The following is a 20,333-nucleotide window of genomic DNA, read 5'->3' as shown; positions in this document are numbered from 1 at the left end:
GTTTCTGCGCCGCCATATTGACAGCCGTCCCAAAGCTCTAATGTAGCTCTGAGGATCGAGGATGGAGGAGAGAGGAGGGACCTCGGAGGAGCCATGAGCGAGGAACCACGAGAACAGACTTCCAGGAAGTCTTTTAACGGCCAACACGCCCCCTCATTGTTCATCAGTCATGTGATTGAACGCTGCAGCCGATCGGACTGATGACTGAGTTTAACACCAGAGTGAAGACGGATCACAGATTAAACTCTAGTTTATATTTGATTAGGTTTCTGATTCACCGTCTGGTTTAAATAAATGTTCATTGTAGTCTGAACAACAAAAGGACCACAAACAACTTTCTGCATTTATTAGAAAGATTTGTGTTTTCATGATCTGATGTTTCCCTCAATAACTTTATTATGGAAACAATTAAAGTCAGAGAGAGCTGAGAGACCAAACACTTTATACATCATTCCTGAGTGTTTGATGAGTTTTATCATTTAAGAGAAACAATAATCATATTCTGGGTTATTTAATAATGACGTCACAGTCACAATTTCAAAACGTACAGACGCAAATAATTCATAAATAAGACAATCGCATTCCGCCGGTAGAAATGGATCTGTGCTTATAAACAGAACACAGGACACAGTTTGTTAACAGACCACAGAGAGAAACACCTCTACAGTGGTGATTACTGTGTGTCTTTATTAGTTATTAGTATTATTAGTTACTGTTATTAAGTACAGTGATCATGTGAACAGACACAAACTTATCAAAAGTCTCTCCAGCTGTTAAAGCCGACTGACAGCTGATCCAGCTGTGATCATCAGCACCTTCATCAGAAACAGACGTCGCTTCACGTGATGCAACTGAGGAAAGGACGTCTCATGACTCCTAAAACATATCTCCTCGTTTCCTCTCTCCTCGCATGGTTTCCTCCATGCATCCCTGGTGGGAGGGACTAAGGCGCAAGGAAAGGACCCAAGTGAGGGAAACGGGGACGCAATTAATAGACTTGAGATGTACCGACAGAGCAGGAACACAGCCAGCAGAGTGGGAGGGTCGTCACAATATTTAATAGGTGACTTGTTTCAGGTGTAATGACCGAAGCTAAGCCAACAGGCTAAGAAGCTTGCTAACTGGAGAACTTTATTTTTCCCTCTATATGCCTTTTTATTGAAGTGTTAGCGATTAGCTCATCAGCTTCTTATATTTACACGTCACTTTGTGTCGCAGCCACCTCATAACAGTGGACTTCAGGTGAGTGGGCAGTGATGTCATAGTGCAGGAAACGGATGAGTCTCATAGGAAGTGGCAGAGTGCAGATCAGTTTGAGTCTTTGGACTCCGACCAGACGTCTGATCTCCAACCTGCAGAGCTGCATCAGAGGGTGAGGAGGAACTGAAGAGAAAACACAGACAGACCTGTTAGACAGACCTGGACTCTATTTATGAAACGTAGGATCAACACTAAATGTTTCTTTTTATAGATCACAACCTTTGTGTGGGAAGTGGCTTACGTGTGCTACACAACGGTTATAAATGAGACCCATGATCCCTGTTCTGTGGGCTTCTTACTTAAACCCCGCCCCAAACTCAGCCAGCCAATCAGAGTGAGGCACCACTTCGTACAATTTTCTAAAACTCATGAACTTTTATAGGAACCTTATCTAGCTCAGAAACCTTTCTTAGGAGCACACAAACATCTTTTAGGAGCTCGTAAACCTTGAGTGGAACAGAAACCTTTTTAAAAATAAAGAAACTTTGATCAGAGCACAGAAAACGTTTTAGGAGCTCACACTGTTATTTAGGGGAACGGAAACCTTTCTGGAAACTAGAGAACATTTTTCGGAACTCTGGAGTGACCTCAGCCCTGCCCAACCATAGTTACTGTTGCGATGGCCATTTCCTGTCAATTGTCAGTGGTGTTTTTGCTTCTTACGGGCTTTCGCTTTGATCGGTGCCCAGTCGCTGCAACTCTCCAGAACCTCCAGCAGCCGAGAGCAGAGACGGACATGACTGACGTAGTCCAAGAGCATCGAGATGATCGGACCAGCTGCAAGGCAGAAAGATGAGCTGGAGACTGCCTCACAGAACTGAAACAACATAGAGGAGACCCTTTGTCGAACACATTCACATGCTCTGATTTGTGCAATTAGACAGATGTGTATATTTCTGACCTGAATGCCGTGCTGCATCGGTGCATCTCTGCTGACCTGCATTTCTTCGATGGGATGGCTTGATGGCCTGGCGGCCCGGTGACTTTTTTGGCCATATGGACGGTGGAAGCAGGGCCGGGCGTCGCAGCCGTTGTCCAGCAGGAGTTTGAGCATCGGCAGAGATTCCATTCTGAGCAGGATGGCCACCGGAAACCTGGACGGCTGGGGGGGAGATCTGAGCGTTGACGTTGGCGGCGTACCTCAGCAGCAGTGTTGCCATGTCTATCCGGCCAAGCTGGACGGCAATGAGCAGCGGGTTGAAGACGTCCAGGTTGGGGTCAGCTCCAGCCTCCAGCAGCATCTCGGTGGCCTGCAGGTTCCCGTTGTAGACGGAGAAGTAGACTGCCGTAATCCGGCGGTCCTTGTACATCATGGAGCGGTCCTCCGACAGCTTGGTGTTGACATCGAAGCCGGACTCGATCAGCAGCTCCATGATGTCATCACTGTTCTTCTCTGCGGCAATGTGCAGAGGACTGATGCCGCTGTGCTGGATTTTGACCCTGCTGGTCATCGGGATCAGCATCGACACAATTCTGGAAAAATGAAAAGTACCTGTGAGGGAGACTACCAGCAGAATCAAGACAAGTTGGGCTGATTGAGGGTTGGTCTAGCCCTCTGACACCAGAAAACCAGACATTGTTTTTACTGTAGAGAGATTCAAGTTTGATCTATAAATATGCATAAAAATATGGTGGAGGAACTTATCAATCACAGAGTTCCACTTGATTTAAACGTATCAAAGAAACACCAAACAGTTAAGGTAAGACAAAACAAGGTAAAAAGGTGACGGACAGGAAGTATCTCAGACCGTGAATGTTTGTTCTGAACAGCCACATGGAGAGGCAGCAGGCCCGACTTCATGGATTGGTTAGCGTCAGCTTTCAGAAACAGCAGCGCATTCACAGCAGAAACATGGCCGTTCTTACAGGCTTCAAAGAGTGCCGAGGCTCCATCTCCTGCCTGTCCATTTATATCTGCACCTGAGGGACAGAAACACCTTTAGAAACACCTTAACATCAATGTGTCCATTTATATCTGCACATGAGGGACAAAAACACCTTAACATCAATCTGTCCATTTATATCTGCACCCGAGGGACAAAAACACCTTTAGAAACACCTTAACATCAGCTCCTGATAGACACTAAAGATTAGTCATGGACTGGTTTAGATGGCGGACCTTCCTGAGCCAGGAGGTGGATGATGTCGGTGTGTCCGTGCAGTGCAGCGATGAAGAACGGTTGGATGCCGTAGATGTTTTTGGTGTGAAGATGGGCTCCGGCCTCCAGTAACATCCTGCAGAGCTTCAGTTGTCCATAACTGCAGGCTTCATGAAGAGCACTTCGTCCCTGAATGCTGCAGCGATTCACCTGAGCTCCAGACCTCAGCAGCAGATCTACAATGTCTTCATTCGGTTGCTCACAGGCTGAAAACAACAATAAAAGCGTCCACTTTTTTCAGACCTGAAGGTGTTTGTTACATATTTGTGATCCAGTGCCTCATGATTCTGTCCCTATAAACCATTTCCCTGGTTTCCCCTTTACAACAGTGACATCACAGCATCCCTCAGCAGGCTCTGTGATGTCACTGTGATGTCACTGTGACGTCAGCTCACCTGTGAACAGTGGCGTCTCTCGGTCCTTGTTGCCGATGTTTGGGTCAGCTCCATTCTTCAGGAGAAAATCAACACAAGAAACGTTTCTTCCACCAGCGGCCAGCAGCAGAGCGGTCTGATTCTTTAAAGTACATCTGTTCACCGTGTCGGGATGAGCTGAGGGCAGACAGAGTCTGTCTTTGACTTCATGGCTGAGTAGAACTCTTAAATCATTTATTCTCTTTTTATTGTGATAGATAACATAATAATTATCAATAGGAAAACATAAAATAAAAGAATCAACCACACATAAATGTCCATATTTAACCTTTTACATACTAATATGCATATATGCATGTATTAATGTTTTTGGCGCCCAGGTAGGACAGTGGTTCTCAACTGGTCTGGCTGCGGGACCCACCATCACCCCTTAATGACAAGCCGCGACCAATTATACTCTTTCAGAGTCCGTCTTATGATTTTACTCTCACAACTCACATAATAAATGTACTGCTCTGCTATCTCTTTCCTCGTCTCAGCCCCCTGTGTCACGGTGTGTGTACATCTCACTCGAGTCAGGAAACGTGTCAGAATGCGCATATTTGATTGGTTGAGCTGCATAACGTGATGTGATTCACAACGCATTGGTCTGTGTTTTCCCTGCACCGCTGAACAAGTTCCGTAAATGCTGGAATAATTCCGCTGCATGAAAAATATCCACTAAAAAATAAAAGCACAAGATTTTTATTTATTTTTTGTCAGGGAAAGTCGAAAATCACTGATGTGGGAGACAATGGTCTGTGTGACCTCTGAACCGGAACAAAAAAAAACAGCTGGGGCTCCGCAAGTGTTCTGCGAGGCTACGCTAACTAGCTTAACGGGAAAACAACAGCAGCAACACGCATTCTGCTACACACTCAAGGGCCATTCAGATATTAGATGTAAAAAACAAACGCAGTTCACTTAAAGACAAACTCCAAAAATGTCATCATTTATTCCATATCTTTCAATTTGAACCTTCACTACTCCGACTAAGCCTCCGCTGTTAAGTTTAATTTGACAATAGTCACGTGCTCGCCCAATGACCAATCACAGCACACGCTGTACCTCACTGCAGCGCTGCACATGGAAACTGAGCTGCATGTTAATGCTGACGTACTTGTAGGCCAGCTAGCAGGCTCTGGCATGTCAAAGAATACGCCCAACATGTCAAACTAAAGATCTGATTGGTTGAACACTATGACAATCAACAATATCGTCCCCATTCACTTAAACTGCAAAGGGTTGTGAGTCTGCAGGCCTCGGGCCTCTGTTCTTACCTAGAGACACAGAGGTGAGATCTGATTGGATAAAAGCTCTACTTAAAACAAGCTGCACTGGAAGCAGAGCAACTGAGGAAGACAGTAGCTGTGCAATGAGAACATAAGCTAATGGGGAAAATATTATTATAAATTATAATACATGTAGTGTATTTAAGAAACATTGTTAAATTATAAAATAGATATAACTTTGTGATTGTGTTTAGGCCAGCAGAGAAGGCCTTGCAGGCCCTGACGGCCCACCACTGGCATACATACTCCATATATGCACATACAAACATACATATTCATACACACCTGCATATACATACCCATATCAGTCTTTGATAACTAAAGAAACAACACAGTGAAAAATGTTTTCTATTCGCGCTCATATTTATTTTTTATGTGTAAGAAGTAAAAGAACTTCACAACATGAACCAAAGGACGGTCAGAGAGGAACCATAAATGAACTCAGAAAGGAGTGAAGGGTAGATTTGGTGTTGGTATTCATTAGTATTTGTGATAGTCTATTATTGTTATGATGTAATGGTGGGGTCACATGATACAGTTGATATAATTAGCTGTTCACCTCTGCCTTTTGAAAAGCGGGTCAGCGAACATTTTGTTGGCCGCCACTTTCTTTTGATCACTGTGATCAATATTCTGTGATCTTTATAATAACTGGATCTCAATCCATCACTTGAGTCAGACAAAGCAAAGCAAACCTCAAACTGTCAGCGACTTTCAGTTTGTTTCCTGATGTCGCTATTTAGTCAAAAAAAGAAGGCTTGAGAAGAACCATCACTGGAAGAGGACGGAACTAATCAATGTATAATGACGACTATAATAAAGTTGAAGTTTAATCATGGAGATAAATCACAGATTTTATGGGCGACAGCTTCAGTCGTCCCAGCCAATCACAGACAGGTGAGCCTTAGATGTGGATGTGCACCTTAAGCTGCATGTTAAGAAGGAATGCAGTCTTGTATTCACTGCTGTTTATATCTCATCTTTCAAGTTGCTGCTGCTTTGCTGATGTGGGAATGTGATGCTTGATGGATGAATTTCATTTTGGGTTTTTTTAATAGCGTTTTAAATACACAAACACTGTATTGAAAAAAATCAAAAAGGAAATTAGAGGAAAATTAGTCAAATAAATGCTGCTGTTGCTAGTTTTTAAATGGAGCCTAAAAATAAATTAAACTCACTGCCTTGGTGAATAAAATCAAAAAGCTCCAGCAGAAACTAAAATATTGTGAATAAAATGAAAGGGCTCATACCAAAAAGAAAGGAAAGGAGACCCATGTTGAGAGTTTAAGTGAACTGTGTGAAAATGGCACCATGTCATTACATTACATTACATTACAGTCATTTAGCAGACGCTTTTATCCAAAGCGACTTACAATAAGTGTATTCAACATCGGTTTTCGAGAGAACAACTAGTCACCAGAAGTAATAAGTGCATGTCCTTTCCTCAAACAAGCATCTAAGAGCATAAACCAGAGCCAACGTACAGTGCAGAAACAAACGAATGCAATAAGTGCCACAAACTAATATAAAAACAATAAGTGCAATAAGCTAGTATGAATACAATTGATGCTAAGTAAGTGCTAAGCGGAAGGCCTTCTTGAAGAGGTGAGTTTTCAGCCTACGCCGAAAGATGGGCAGCGATCTCTGCCGTCCTGATGTCAGTGGGGAGTTCATTCCACCACTGTGGGGCCAGAATATGAGGATGAAAACAACACTTTGGGCGTTATAAGAATGAAAGATTCTAACATGCGAGTATTGAAGGTTCAATTGTGAAAAAAATGAAAATATGCATGTGTCACAGCTCTGCCCCTTCTCTCCTGTCTCTTTATCTCCCACTCACCTCACTCCTCTCACTCCCCTATCAGCTCATTCAGTGCACCTGTCAGCCTCCCTCCTCATCACCTCACTCCCCTCACCTGTTCCCTCACCTGCCTCTGATTGAGCCACTTTATAAACTCCTGCCTCTCAGTCACTCTTTGCCAGATCATTGTCACGTCAACCCACCCGTTTGGCTCGTTCTGCTCCCAGTTTCCCGGTCTGTCTCGTCCTGCCTGGTTCCCCTCGTCTCTTGTCTCGTCCTTGGATTCCCTGCTGTGTTCCAGTAAATATTCCTGTTTTGTTCGTGACTCATTAGAACCTGTTTCTCACTGCATTGGACTGTCTGCTCTTGAGTCCTCCATCCCCCCCCGTGACAGCACCGAAACATTTGAAATAGTTACTAATGAAATAAAGTGTCAGTTTAAATGTGGTTATTGAATGGAGATCAAGTTCTACTTTAATGATTGAAAAGAGTTGTGTTTTTAAAAAAAAGAAAAAAGATGGCGCTGTGCCAGCGTCAGCAGCGCCCTGTGTGTTTTAATTTTTAGACTTTTTTTCACTCTTTCCTCTCTTCCTTTTGTTTAACGTTTGGTTTAAGTTACGGTCAGACAATGGACCGTAACTTTTTCTCAACTTTTCTGTTACTTTTCTCCCTCTTTGTAACGGAGAGTGTGAGGAATTTAGGTTTAGAAGTGTTTTTTAGTAGGATTTATAGCACCCCTAGAGGTGGATAGTACAACTTCAGCAAGTATGTAGAATGCCACTTTATACTGAAAAATGTCAAAGTATTTGGAACGTCACAAGAATACTTATCAAATCTATAATATGTTTACAGTATGTTTCCCATAGAAGTGTTGAGCCATAAAAGACAATCATTGAATGTATTAAACTGTGAAGAATAGTCAATAGGGACAGACAGGGATTTTGAGACCACCATGACCAGAGAAGGAAGTGAAATCTGGGCCTAACAGAAGCAGAGTGACGCGCAGAAGGAGGGACAGACCAAGCCAATGGGTCAGAAGATGATACTCAGGTGGTCGAAACCAGGAGGGGACTAATGGATTTCAGCCAATCACTGAAGCTGATAGACATTTTCAAACAATAAGACAAGAATCAGATCACTTGGGACCTCTGGGCAGCTAACTAGCTGAGCTGGACAGTGTGGGGGATTTCATTTGATCTCTGTTTCATGAAACATATTTCTATCGATAGTGTAATTCAGATTGTAACTGTTTAGCCTCTGTAATTGTTAAATACTTTTTTTTGATTATAAACCGGATCCAGCTGACTTTTTGGCACGCAGCGAGAGACGTGTGGTCTTCCACAGTTCCGAGAGGTTCTACTCCCAACAAGAGCCACACACAATGAGTGGGGCCATTGTTTACTCCCGTGATCAGCTGATCGTGCTGAGTGAGCCGCGGCTGCTGCCTGGTGCCAGGCCTGAGATCCAGGAAGAACTGCGGAGAAGACGCCGGGGCTGCAGGTCTGGCGCAAAGAGGAGGAAGTACAAACCTTCGGTACCGGCGATTCTATTGGGGAACGTGAGGTCTTTGGCAAATATGACGGACGAGGTTGGCGCGCTGGTGAAGAGGGACTTCCGTGAGTGCAGCGTCATGTGTTTCACGGAGACTTGGCTGCGCGTGGATTTCCCGGACCACAGTGCGTCGGTGCCCGGCTTCAGGACTGTTCCGGCGGACAGAGACGTTATACAGAGCGGTACGAAGAGAGGTGGCGGGATTGCAATGTATGTGAATGAGGTGGTGCAATCACGACCGTGTGTGTGTGTGAAGGAACGCTTCTGTAGCCCGGACATTGAACTGTTAGCCGTTGGGATTCGTCATTATTTGCCGAGGGATTTCTCATCCGCCATTGTTGTCGCTGTGTACGTCCCTCCATCAGCTGACACTGGGGCAGCAGTGGACACAATCCACTCCACTGTGTCTGGACTGCAGAGTCAACACCCTGATGCATTTTGGCTATTACTGGAGACTTTAACCACACCACCCTGGATAAAGCCCTGCCAACTTTTCAGCAAGTCCGTTGACTGCTTTGAGTCAACGGACTGGGCTGTGCTGTGTGGACCACATGGGGAGGACATCAACAGCATAACGGACTGTATCACAGAATACATAAAATTCTGTGAACAAACCACCATTCCATCCCGGACTGTACACTGCTTCCCCAACAACAAGCCATGGATCACCAGTGACCTGAATGCTCTTCTTAATAAGATGAAAGCAGCCTTCAGGTCTAGGGACAGGGATGAGCTCAGGAGAATCCAGCGCGACCTGAAGGTGAAGCTCAGGGAGTGCAAGGACTCCTGCTGGAGACAAACTCCAGCACAACAACAAGAGGGAGGTGTGGACCGGGATGAAGCAGATAACTGGCTTCAAGGTTGCAGGGAGACAACCAGGGAGCTCCCTGGAGAGGGCAAATGACCTAAACTGTTTCTTCAATAGGTTTAGTTCACAGCCCTCATCTGTCTCCTCCACACACCTCACAAGCACCTCTGTCCCCCCTGATGAGCTGCATGGACACAGAGCCCTCTACTTCAAAGGGCTCTTCCACCACTGACACCATGACCACCCTCCCCCCCTCTCTGTGACGGCTGGCCAGGTTAGGAGACAGCTGGAGAGACTCCGACAAGGCTGCGGGACCTGACAGCATCAGCCCCAGGGTCCTGAAGACATGTGTCATCCAGCTGTCTGATGTCCTGCAACACCTCTTCAACCTAAGGAGGAAGTCCCGGTGCTGTGGAAGACGTCGTGCCTGGTTCCTGTACCAAAGAAGACGACTCCATCTGGCCTCAACGACTACCGACCAGTTGCCCTCACATCACATGTGATGAAGGTGCTGGAGAGGCTGGTCTTGGCCCACCTCTGACCGCAGGTGAAATCCTGACTGGACCCTCTGCAATTTGCATGTGGGAGTGGACGACGCCATCATCTACCTGCTGCAACGAGCTCAGTCACACCTGGATGGATCCGGTGGCTCTGTGAGAATCACTTTCTTTGATTTCTCCAGTGCATTTAACACCATCCAACCAGTGCTGCTGAGTGAGAAGCTGCGGGTGGTGGGGGTTAACGCGTCCACCGTCTCCTGGATCACTGACTACCTCACAGGCAGACCACAGTTTGTCCAACTGGGCCATGTGCTGTCTGATACGGTGGTCAGTGATACTGGAGCCCCACAGGGAACTGTTCTGTCTCCTTTCCTCTTCACCACTGACTTCCAGTACAACTCAGGGTCATGCCATCTGCAAGTTCTCTGATGACTCTGCAGTGGTCGGGGATATAAGGGATGGATGGGAGGAGTACAGGGCAGTAGGAAGACTTTGTGGAGTGGGCCGGTAGAAATCACCTGCGTCTGAACGTGGCCAAGACCAGAGAGATGGTGGTCAACTTCAGGAGGAAGACGACGGCTCCACAACCGCTGAGAGTTCTGGGAGAGGATGTGGACATGGTGGAGGAGTACAAGTACCTGGGGCTCTCCATCGACAGCAGACTGAACTGATAGACCAACATCAACGCTGTGTACAAGAAGGGGATGAGTCGACTCTTTTTCTTGAGGAAACTTCGATCCTTCAATGTGTGCAGCAAGATGTTGGAGATGTTCTACCAGTCTGTTGTGGCCAGTGCACTTTACTTCGCCGTAGTCTGCTGGGGGAGCAGCATTGGAGCCGGAGACACCAACAGACTTAACAAACTGGTTAAGAACGCCGGCTCCATCATTGGCTGCAAACAAGACATTCAGGAAACTATGGTGGAGAGGACACTGAAGAAATTATTATCCATATTGGATAACCCGGACCACCCTCTCCACCACCTACTGCAGGGACAGTGGAGCACGTTCTCCAACAGACTGATCCAGCTCCGCTGTCACAAGGACCGATACAGAGAACATTCCTGACAACTGTAATAAGACTGTACAACAAATCACCTCTGGCCAGATCATCCTTCACACACCGCTACACTGTTGTTTGCTGTGGTTGATCTTTGCACTACTGTTTAGTTTACCAAGTTAGTTAATTTATTACTATTCTATTTCATATACAATGAAATAGAATAGGCTCGTCGTCCCACCAGTTGTTGACTGTTTGCAGATGTTGTCTATTTACAGAAGTTTTGACCTCGTATCTGGTCTGTTCGGTCTCAACTGACTCACCTCTTCGGGGCTTCATAGAGGAACTGGCCTGTTGGGGGGTTTCACAGTGAGGGACATCGGGGGGGTCTGGAGGTGGAGGTTGGGATGGAGGGACATAGTTCAGGTGTCTGGGGGGTTCAGGAAGTCTCTGTCTGGGGTTTGATCCACTGAGCACAACGGGGGCTGAGGATGATGATGTGCTCTGATCACAAAGGCTTCTCTCCACAGCGATTTGTAGCAGCTCCTCATCAGTCAGCTGACTGTAAACACTGTAGTCGTCCAGGTTCATGTTGGATCTATCACTCAGAAAAAGAAAACTGTTCAAAAAACCTTCAGACTGAAGTCTCCTTGATATCTAGCAGCAGTGTTCCCCATTAAATCCACAGTTATAAATCAGTGCTCTGCATAGAAACAGCAGCCGATTATTTGAGGATCAACCTGCTGCTAAATGTGAGATCAGTGAATGAAGTTATGGAGGTCAGTGGTGTTTCTTTCTCTGTCCTCTAGCCAAAGTATTCAGACTCACTGAGAGCTGACCATCAGCCTTCAGACAAGAGATCACAACACCACAACACACTTCTAATGTGTCGTCAACACAAACACATCGATGATCATATTCTCTACTTTATACTATAAATACAATTCACTTTGACCCTTTTACCTGTGACTCAATCAGCTCCTTCACCTTCACAACAATAAATAAGATATTATAATAAACACATCAAATAATGACTTCATAATAAAAAGAAACATAACATTGGAATACATAACTCAACACAACAAAGACACAATGATAATACAATATTACATCAGTAATAAGTAACAGTACAACATTGCAGAAGTAAACAACATACAAAAGATTGACAGTGTGAAGAGTTCATGTTTAAAGTTTTCAGTAGACACATATTTGAGTAAGCAGCTTTATTTCTGAGAAGCAGGACAACGAACAGGTGATGAAACACAAAGTGTCTTACTGTGAAACGCTCCAGTGCTCCTCTTTGGTCTCTTCTGCAGCAGCAGGTCTGTGTTGGACTTTAAGGGTCTGCTGGTTTCATGTCTTCACATGCTGCCAGCAGCTGACACCGACGCTCTGCTGGCCGAAGGTCAAAGACAGTTAAGTGTGTCTAGGACCTGATGAAGTTATTCTCACATAGAACTGTTGGTCAGCTGAGCGGAATCTAAATGTTTACTGAATTACCTCTATAATAATTATAATAATCTAAATCTAATAATTCTAAAATTAGAATTAATCTCCAAACATTAAAGTCCAAAATATGAATGAAAAAATAAAAAGATGGACAATATCAGAAACATCTGATTACACGATTTGTTGATCGACGGATCAGCTAATATTTTGTTAATCCTTTTTAAGCCATTCCTCAATAATGATTTAAAAAAGACAATTATTCTCTGAAATGTGAAGATCTCTAGATCTTGAAAAAAGTTCATAAAACCAAACAAATAGTTCAGAGGTTTGAGGGATAAACTGGTCGTATACAGTTAGAGGATAGAGCCAAACACAGAGAGACAGGAGCAGAAGGATTTCTGAAGAGATTTAATCATTAAACTAAAAAAGTCCAAAACAAAACTTGCCGAGCAAGAAGGTCCAAAAACGTGTAACAAGAAAAACAAGGAACGAGCAAAACAGGATCAGGATCTCAAAAAAAACAATCACGGGGGAAAACTGGAAAACACAGGAGAGCTGAGCTGAGCAGGATTAACACAAGGAACATATTATCATAATCACAGCAGACGAACCCACACTGAGACACACAGGATTTACATACACAGGTGAGCTGCAGGTAGAGGAGACACAGGTGGGATCAATCAGGGCCAGACAATCACACAGGAGGGAAAACATATAAAGGCAGGAAGTGAAGAGAACACAGGACAAAAGAGGCAGGGAACTTCAAAATAAAAAAAAATAAACTAAACAAAACCCCAAGACCATGACAGGTGCAGATCAATCGATAAATACTGCATTAATATTATTTAATTGTATTATTTATTTAATTTATTAGTCACTGTACGGATTATTAACACTATGAGAATGAAGGAATATGACTGGTGGTTTGAAACAAATTAAAGTATGCACAATGAAAATAATGAAGTGTAGCGATAGCACCGCCTCTAAAGTATTAACTTAAACAAAGGTAGTTTAGTTTAAAACTACATTCCAGCTGCAAAGTTTCAAAGTTGTTAAAAAAAGTTTCTGTTTATCAAAAGAATGTCTGATAAACTTTGAGAGAAAATGTAACTACTTTTGTTAAATATGAAAGAAAGAAGATGATGTGGCGGTTTATTCTTCTCTTTTCCTGTTTGAGTGAAGCTACACCTGTAGAAATCGTCCTGAGGGGGCGCTAGAGAGTAATTTAATATAAAGGGTTCATCCTCTGGAGAGAGGAAATGAGGCTGGGACATTCTCAGATCATCTCAAACTGTCACAGTCTCTGTGAGGAACCTCAGGTTTCTCCCTGAGGTTCTCCACTTTTTCTCTTTAAAGCTCTGTAGTTTGTCACTAAAGAGAGACAACGTTTGATATTGTTAAAGTATTTCTACAAAGTGACCAAATGAAATGTGGTCTACATGAAGACTTTACGACTATATGAAATGTGGTCTATATGAAGACTTTACGACTATATGAAATGTGGTCGACATGAAGACTTTATGACTATATGAAATGTGGTCTACATGAAGACTTTATGACTATATGAAATGTGGTCTATGGGAGCAGTTCTACATAAGACATGTTGAAAGAGGATCTAAATGTTTAACCAACGTCTTCAAACAGAGAAAACTCTGAAATGCTCAGTGGGATGTATTATTGTTGGAATGCTGTTTTTTTTAATGGGTTTCTATGGAGAAAATGTTCAAATCCTCTTGAAATTTCAAATCCTTCTACTTCCTCATACTTTCAGCTACAGACACCATTTCAACTTTAAAATGTTGAGAAAACCCTGAACTATTGCCACATAATTCAGCTTTTTGATATCTTTTAAACTTTTTGAACTGCAGCAATTTAACTTTTATGATTTTTTTCAGTCCTTTTCTGACTTTATAATGGGTGTGTATTGCGCAGCTTAGAGTGCGTGATGTCACCGCTAGAGTGAATCTAGCAGCTTCAGAATCTTGTGAAAAAAAGATTTGTATTTTGCCACTGTGTCCACAATCTTCACTCTTCATGAATAATTTCTGGATTTAAAAGTAGCTAATCTTGTCCTTGTCGTAGACAAATGACTGTGGAATCCCACAGACTTACACATTTGGCTCAAGCAGCCACAGAGCGACATGAACTCCAACCAACTGCTCCATTAGACTCCATGTTAAATCTCACCACTCATTTCTCAAAGAAAGCAGACGGTACCAGTTTTATATATTGCGCTGGAGCTCACATTTTTAACACCACAAACATAAAAAACACATCTCTGTGTTTGGCAGAGTCTTATCTCTCTCATGGTATCCATATTTTGTTGATTAGTCTCATGGTTTTGGTATAAAGGGCATATGTTTGACAGGTACTTTTGTTGGAAATCACTGGTTACTCTCTCTCTTAATTAGCCTCTAACACACAGGTGCTCCAATCACCAACATGCACCCAAGCACACAGGTGTTTATATGAGCTCATTAGTGATGTTGATAAACACTCAGACACACACGCACATACACTCCTCTCCCTCTGTCTGTCTCTCTGTGTGTCTCTCTCATACAGTCATTTAGGTCTTGGAGACTTTTAGACCCCCCCCCCCCCCCCCCCATTTTAAAATAAAAGCTGCACACACATGATTTAGAGATATACGTGATGCAGCTCAGCCAATCAAATATGGGTATTCTGATAAGTTTCCTGATTCGAGTGACATTTACACACACCGCGACACAAGAGGGAGAGACGAGGAAAGACATGGCAGAGCAGGACAATAGTTATGTAAGCTGTAAAAGATAAAACATAGGACAATCTCCAAATGAGAAAGATTGCCAGAGAGATCAGTCTCTCTCTCTCTCTCTCTCTCTCTCTCTCTCTCACAGGTCTTAGAGATTTTAAGAGGACCCCCCCCCCCCCACACACCCCTTTTCAAAATAAAAGCCCCAAAGACTGAATTCTAACTGAAATGCTTGTGATGAAGCCTGTCATTCAATAACCTGTTTGTGTGTCAAACATTAAGATTATGTCTCCTCCTCTCTCCCCCACCCAGTCCCACCCTTTCAAAATAAAAGCCTCATGGATTAACTGTATTTAAACGTTAAGCTCAAAATTAGGCTTTTTTGTTGAAATAATGAATGCTCTTACTAATACTGTGACAACTACTACTACTGCTGCTAATATTTCTAGTGTTACTACTACTACTACGACTGCAACTTTTGCTGTTGCTAATATTACTACTACCACTACTGCTATTACTACCACTACTACTATTACTTATACAACTGCTACCACTACTGCTATTGCTGCCACTACCAGTACTAATACAGCTATTAGTATGACTGCTACTAGTACTACTGCTATTACTGCTACTTCAAAAACTGACTTTACTATTACTGATACTACTACTTCTACTACTTCTTCTAATTACTAATACTTCCACTAATACTTCTACTACAACTACAACTTCTACTACTACTGCTACTACAAATATCACTAGTGCTACAACTAGTACTTATTCTAATGCTACTAATATTTCTACTGCTAATAATACTTCTACTACAACTTCAACTACTACTACAACAAATATCACTACCGCTGAAATTTTTTTAAGGTACAGAAACCGTTCGAATATCAAAATGTTCAGCTCTTTCAGGAGAGGGGTGAAATGACTTCATATTTGTAATCTTTCAACTTTTTAAATTATTAAGCTTTTTGCAATTTCTTTTTAATGGGATCTCTATGGAGAAAATCTTCAAATCCTGTTAAACTTCTTCAACTTTCAAAGCCTTCTTCTTCTCATACCTTCAGCTACAGACACCATAGTTAGACATTTCAACTAGAAGGGTTTTCAGCAGTGCAGTTTAAATGCTTTCAGGCTTCAACTTTTTCCAGACGGGTAGTCTCCCATTTCTTAATTTTCAGCAATTGTTTTACAATTAAATTCAGCTTTCAGCATTCCAACGCATTTTCAGCAGGAAATGCATTTTCTAGTTATTATTATTATTTATACTTCATGAGCTGATCAACAGAACAATAAGTGACAGCCAGAAGATAACGGCAGCATACAACAGTATGACTGTGGAATAAAGAGGGAAAATATTTAGAACTAAATCAAATAAAAACACGGTCCTGAAGTAAAGTTCTTGAACATTTGGATCATGAACTCTCTGATCCTAAAACTGTGAATGAGTTTGGTCTCCTACAACCAGCCGTCACCATGGAAACCGGTTCAGCTGCTGCACTGCAGGGCTTTATCCCGGGTTAGTCCGGTTCTGGTCCGGGTTCAGCCCGGTTCTGGTCATCCAGACTTTATACCCAGTCAGCTTCACAAGTCTTCATTCATATTTCTGACTATTCTACCGATCACAGATCGAACCGGACCTGCAGTAGCTTAGAGACCGTGAAAGAGGGTCTGAAGTCCGGATCGATGAGCTTTACGTTGATCCGGTAACGTGTGTAACGTGTGTAACGTGTGTAACGGGTGTAACGTCCTCCGTGTTTGTCAGTGATAAAGGCTGCTGGTTCACTCAGCGTGGGCCGACATGAGTCGGCGATGTTTCAGGGTTTCCGCACTGCGAGCTTTAACCGACACAGACGCGTTAAAGCGCAACAGATGTAGCGCAGTCCGGCGTGACGCTCCTAACGGACAGCACGGAACCATAGAACCGGGTCCGGACTGGACCTGAACGAGCCTTTGTAGGGGTGCTGGATGTCCGCCGAAGAGAGAAACACATCCACTGTCTCCGTTACATGTGGGATGTTCACGGATTGTTACATTCTTAGTCCCGTTAAACAGTGAAAACGTTCAGTAACGAGACTTTAGGACCGAGTCCGGTGTGACTGGAGTGTTTTAACGGCCTGAGAGGAACAGATCCTCCGGTAACTACGAAGGTTTGTTTCTTATGCACAATCTGCTTCAAGGTTGTTGAGAGAGACAGAGAGAGGATCTGGGTCGGGATCGGATCACCTGGTGGTCTCACTGAAACCAACCGGGGTATTCTATTCAACAGATGCTCCTCAGGAAAGTGGAGATTTGACTGAACTAATCGCAGCCCGGAGGACTTAATATGCTCCGAATAGAAGAATGGACCGCGGTGATCTGTGAAGTGTTCACTTTGAATCTCTGACCGGTCGCTACGTTCACAGAAGAGCGAAGATTTCTTCAATCATCAGAATTGTGAACGGAGTCTGGCGTGACGGACACAGAGCGGGGATCTCCTTGGAAACAGCCCCCTGCCTCTCTCTCCTCCTCTCAGGGATGCTCGTCTCTCACATCTCCCACTAACACCCAGTGTGGTACTGGGAGCCTTCCAGTGACCAGATGTTCTCCAGCAGCAGGATGACGGTGAACCAGTCCAGCCTGCTGTACGGACCGCTGGAGGAGCTGCAGGAGCTGGCCTTCATCGAGAGGCCGATCCGCAGGAGTCTCAAGGTCTGTAACCTCTTTATGATGATAACAATAATAATAATAATAATAATAAACATGATGAACATGAATAACATGAAGCTGCTTCTCTTCGTCATCACCACTCATGTGAATGTGTGGTGATGAAGATGAAGATGAGAATGTGACATGTTGTGTGAGTCAGTGGGAGGAAGATGAGCAGAGGGGAGACCCGCTATCTGCGCAGCATGACGCAGTTTCTGTCTGTCTGTCTGACCGTCTGTCTCACTTCAGACAGACAGACAGACAGCTGGTCTCCCGTTCTTCTGTCACTGTCAAATCCATCGATATTAATAATCAATGAGTCACACCAAATCTATCATTTATAATCTATAATTTACATTTATTGTTTTTAATATCGTTCACATATTAACATATTAGCGAATTAACATATCAATACATTAACATATAAACATATTAACATATTGATACATTAACATATACAGATATAAAAAAACTGATATCTTTCACATATTAGCATATTAACATTTTAGATCAGGGGTCTTCAACGTTTTTCAGGCCAAGGACCCCCGAACTGATAGAGACATGGAGCAGGGACCCCCGACTATATATATTGTATACAACATATAAACAAATTAACATATTGGAATATTAGCATATTAAACATTAACATATAGACATATTAACATATTAACATCATTCATCCTCAATAATCAGTTCATGCTCATAAATGGTTCTATAATAAATGAACGTTCAGTGTTTGTTATATCTTTTATGATTATAACTGTTTTACTTCATTATCATCAATTATCTGAATATCAACACTGATGATAATAAATCATAAACACAGTTATTATATCTTTATACACTGATTATATCTGATAAATGGAAACCTGACAAACCAAAAGTTATTTGCTGTTTATTAATATTAAATGAATAGTGAACAATTAATCACTGATATCAGATGATATCATATATTAATGATTATAAAACATATTTACTTATGTAAAGAATCATCATTTATGTTTCAACTGTTTAATAATTATTAATAATTATTATAAATAAACCTCAAGCTGAAGTGGGCGGGGCCAAGAGCTGATTAGTTTTCTTCTTCTTCTTCTCTCACTGACAACTATGTGGGAGAAGGGGTGGGGCTTAATGTTGATGATGACGTTAGGGGGCGGGGTCTGTGAGTCTTCTTATGGGCGGAAACCCCACGTCATGACGACGCAGTCACACAACCCCATTTCTTCCTACACACACAGACACACACATACACACACAGACACATTTACTTTCAATGTAGATGTCTGACCTCTCTCTCTCTCTCTCTCTCTCTCTCTCTATATATATATATATATATATATATATATATACACACACACACAGACACACACAGAGTATATTATGTAACAGATGACCCTCATTAAAGGGTTAACCTCACTGACTTTCTCTGGAAGGTGTTTTTGATTAATTTGGTCTCATTGTTAAATCATGTTAACAATGTGACAATGAGCTGATATGATTCATATCATATCATATTATATTATATTAAGATTATGAATTTAAAAACTGTTACAATCTGTGGGTTTAATTATCAAAATGTGTTTGTTGTTTCAGACCGCAGAGGAGATTGATCAGCTGACTGTGGATGAAGACCTGAACGACATTGAGAGAGCCGTCTACCTGCTCAGGTAAGAGCTGAATACCTGCTCAGGTAAGAGCTGAATACCTGTTCAGGTAAGAGCTGAATACCTGTTCAGGTAAGAGCTGAATACCTGTTCAGGTAAGAGCTGAATATCTGTTCAGGTAAGAGCTGAAAAAAACCCAACATTAGCATAAAGATCAACACAGCCAAGTTAGCCCCTTTAAGCATGACCTAAGCTTAGTTAGCGACCGCTACACATTTGTTTTAAGTCGATGAAGATTCAAGTAGTTGGCTATTATGAAATGTTGGGTTTCCATCCTTAGTCTTATAAACGCTACATATAAGAGGAAAGTATACTTACATGTGGACACGAAAGCATTTGCATCGTCCATGTTTTTTGTTTTCGTGATCCAACCTGCCAATATTTAGAAATACTGGGAGATGATTTTGATCCTTGACTGAGAAAAGGGAGATTTTATTTTCAGCATTATTCTGATCTAGATTCCAAGTCTTGAAATACCTGATGTCAGATGTGGAGTCCCTCAGGGTTCAATTTTAGGTCCTTGGTTGTTTAATCCATAAATAGTCACTTGAGATGTATATTTCCTCTGTTATCAGTGTGGGTCAGGAGGTGCAGAGAGCGAGCGTCATCAGTAACCTGCCGAGCCTCGTCCGTCAGAATCCAGCTGAGACATTCCGTCGGGTCGTACCAAAGGTCCGGGTATGTACACAGTAAAATTAGTCAGAATTATATCAGCGCTGTCGGTACTACAGGTGGGCAGCAAGTGGACAGTCAATTCGGGAAATGACGGGTGTGTCATTCAGGTAACCTGTCTGTCTGACTCAGGAGGTCTTGAATGGAGCTGGAGCAGAGATCCAGCTGGCAGCGGCGGCGTCGTTCTTAACCATCCTGCAGGATGACATCATCCTGATCCACACTCACACTTTCTCCATCCTGAAGACCGTCCTGCTGCACCTCAACCACCGAGACACAGGTAACATGTACATGAACCACAGACACACAGGTAACATACAATGAACCACAGACACACAGG

The 20,333-nt window shown here is 42.9% G+C and overlaps 1 protein-coding gene and 1 pseudogene across 1 annotated transcript; one reads left to right on the top strand and one right to left on the bottom strand.

Annotated features, from left to right (window-relative positions):
• Positions 1 to 915: 915 nt before the first annotated feature.
• Positions 916 to 11,374, bottom strand: LOC116400819 (ankyrin repeat and SOCS box protein 2-like; annotated as a pseudogene).
• A 5,160-nt stretch (positions 11,375 to 16,534) lies between these two features.
• Positions 16,535 to 20,324, top strand: LOC116400812 (serine/threonine-protein phosphatase 4 regulatory subunit 4-like). Its single transcript, XM_031878878.1, has 4 exons — positions 16,535 to 17,657; positions 19,251 to 19,324; positions 19,897 to 19,999; positions 20,126 to 20,324. Exons 1-4 carry the CDS (start codon positions 17,547 to 17,549, stop codon positions 20,315 to 20,317), a joined length of 480 nt encoding a protein of 159 aa, XP_031734738.1. The 5' UTR covers positions 16,535 to 17,546; the 3' UTR covers positions 20,318 to 20,324.
• The last annotated feature ends 9 nt before the right edge of the window (positions 20,325 to 20,333 follow it).

This window comes from Anarrhichthys ocellatus, unplaced genomic scaffold (genome assembly GCF_004355925.1).
Source record: "Anarrhichthys ocellatus isolate YVR2014 unplaced genomic scaffold, GSC_Weel_1.0 scaffold208, whole genome shotgun sequence".
In the NCBI taxonomy this organism is placed as follows: Eukaryota; Metazoa; Chordata; class Actinopteri; order Perciformes; family Anarhichadidae; genus Anarrhichthys; species Anarrhichthys ocellatus.
Note: the sequence above shows the minus strand (reverse complement) of the source record. Positions and strands in the feature narration are given on the sequence as shown.

Coding starts and splice junctions, on each gene's coding strand:
- LOC116400812 (XM_031878878.1), top strand. CDS start 17,547: ATGTTCTCCAGCAGCAGGATGACGGTGAACCAGTCCAGCCTGCTGTAC. Junction 17,658..19,250: donor CGATCCGCAGGAGTCTCAAG/GTCTGTAACCTC, acceptor TTGTTGTTTCAG/ACCGCAGAGGAGATTGATCA. Junction 20,000..20,125: donor GGGTCGTACCAAAGGTCCGG/GTATGTACACAG, acceptor TGTCTGACTCAG/GAGGTCTTGAATGGAGCTGG.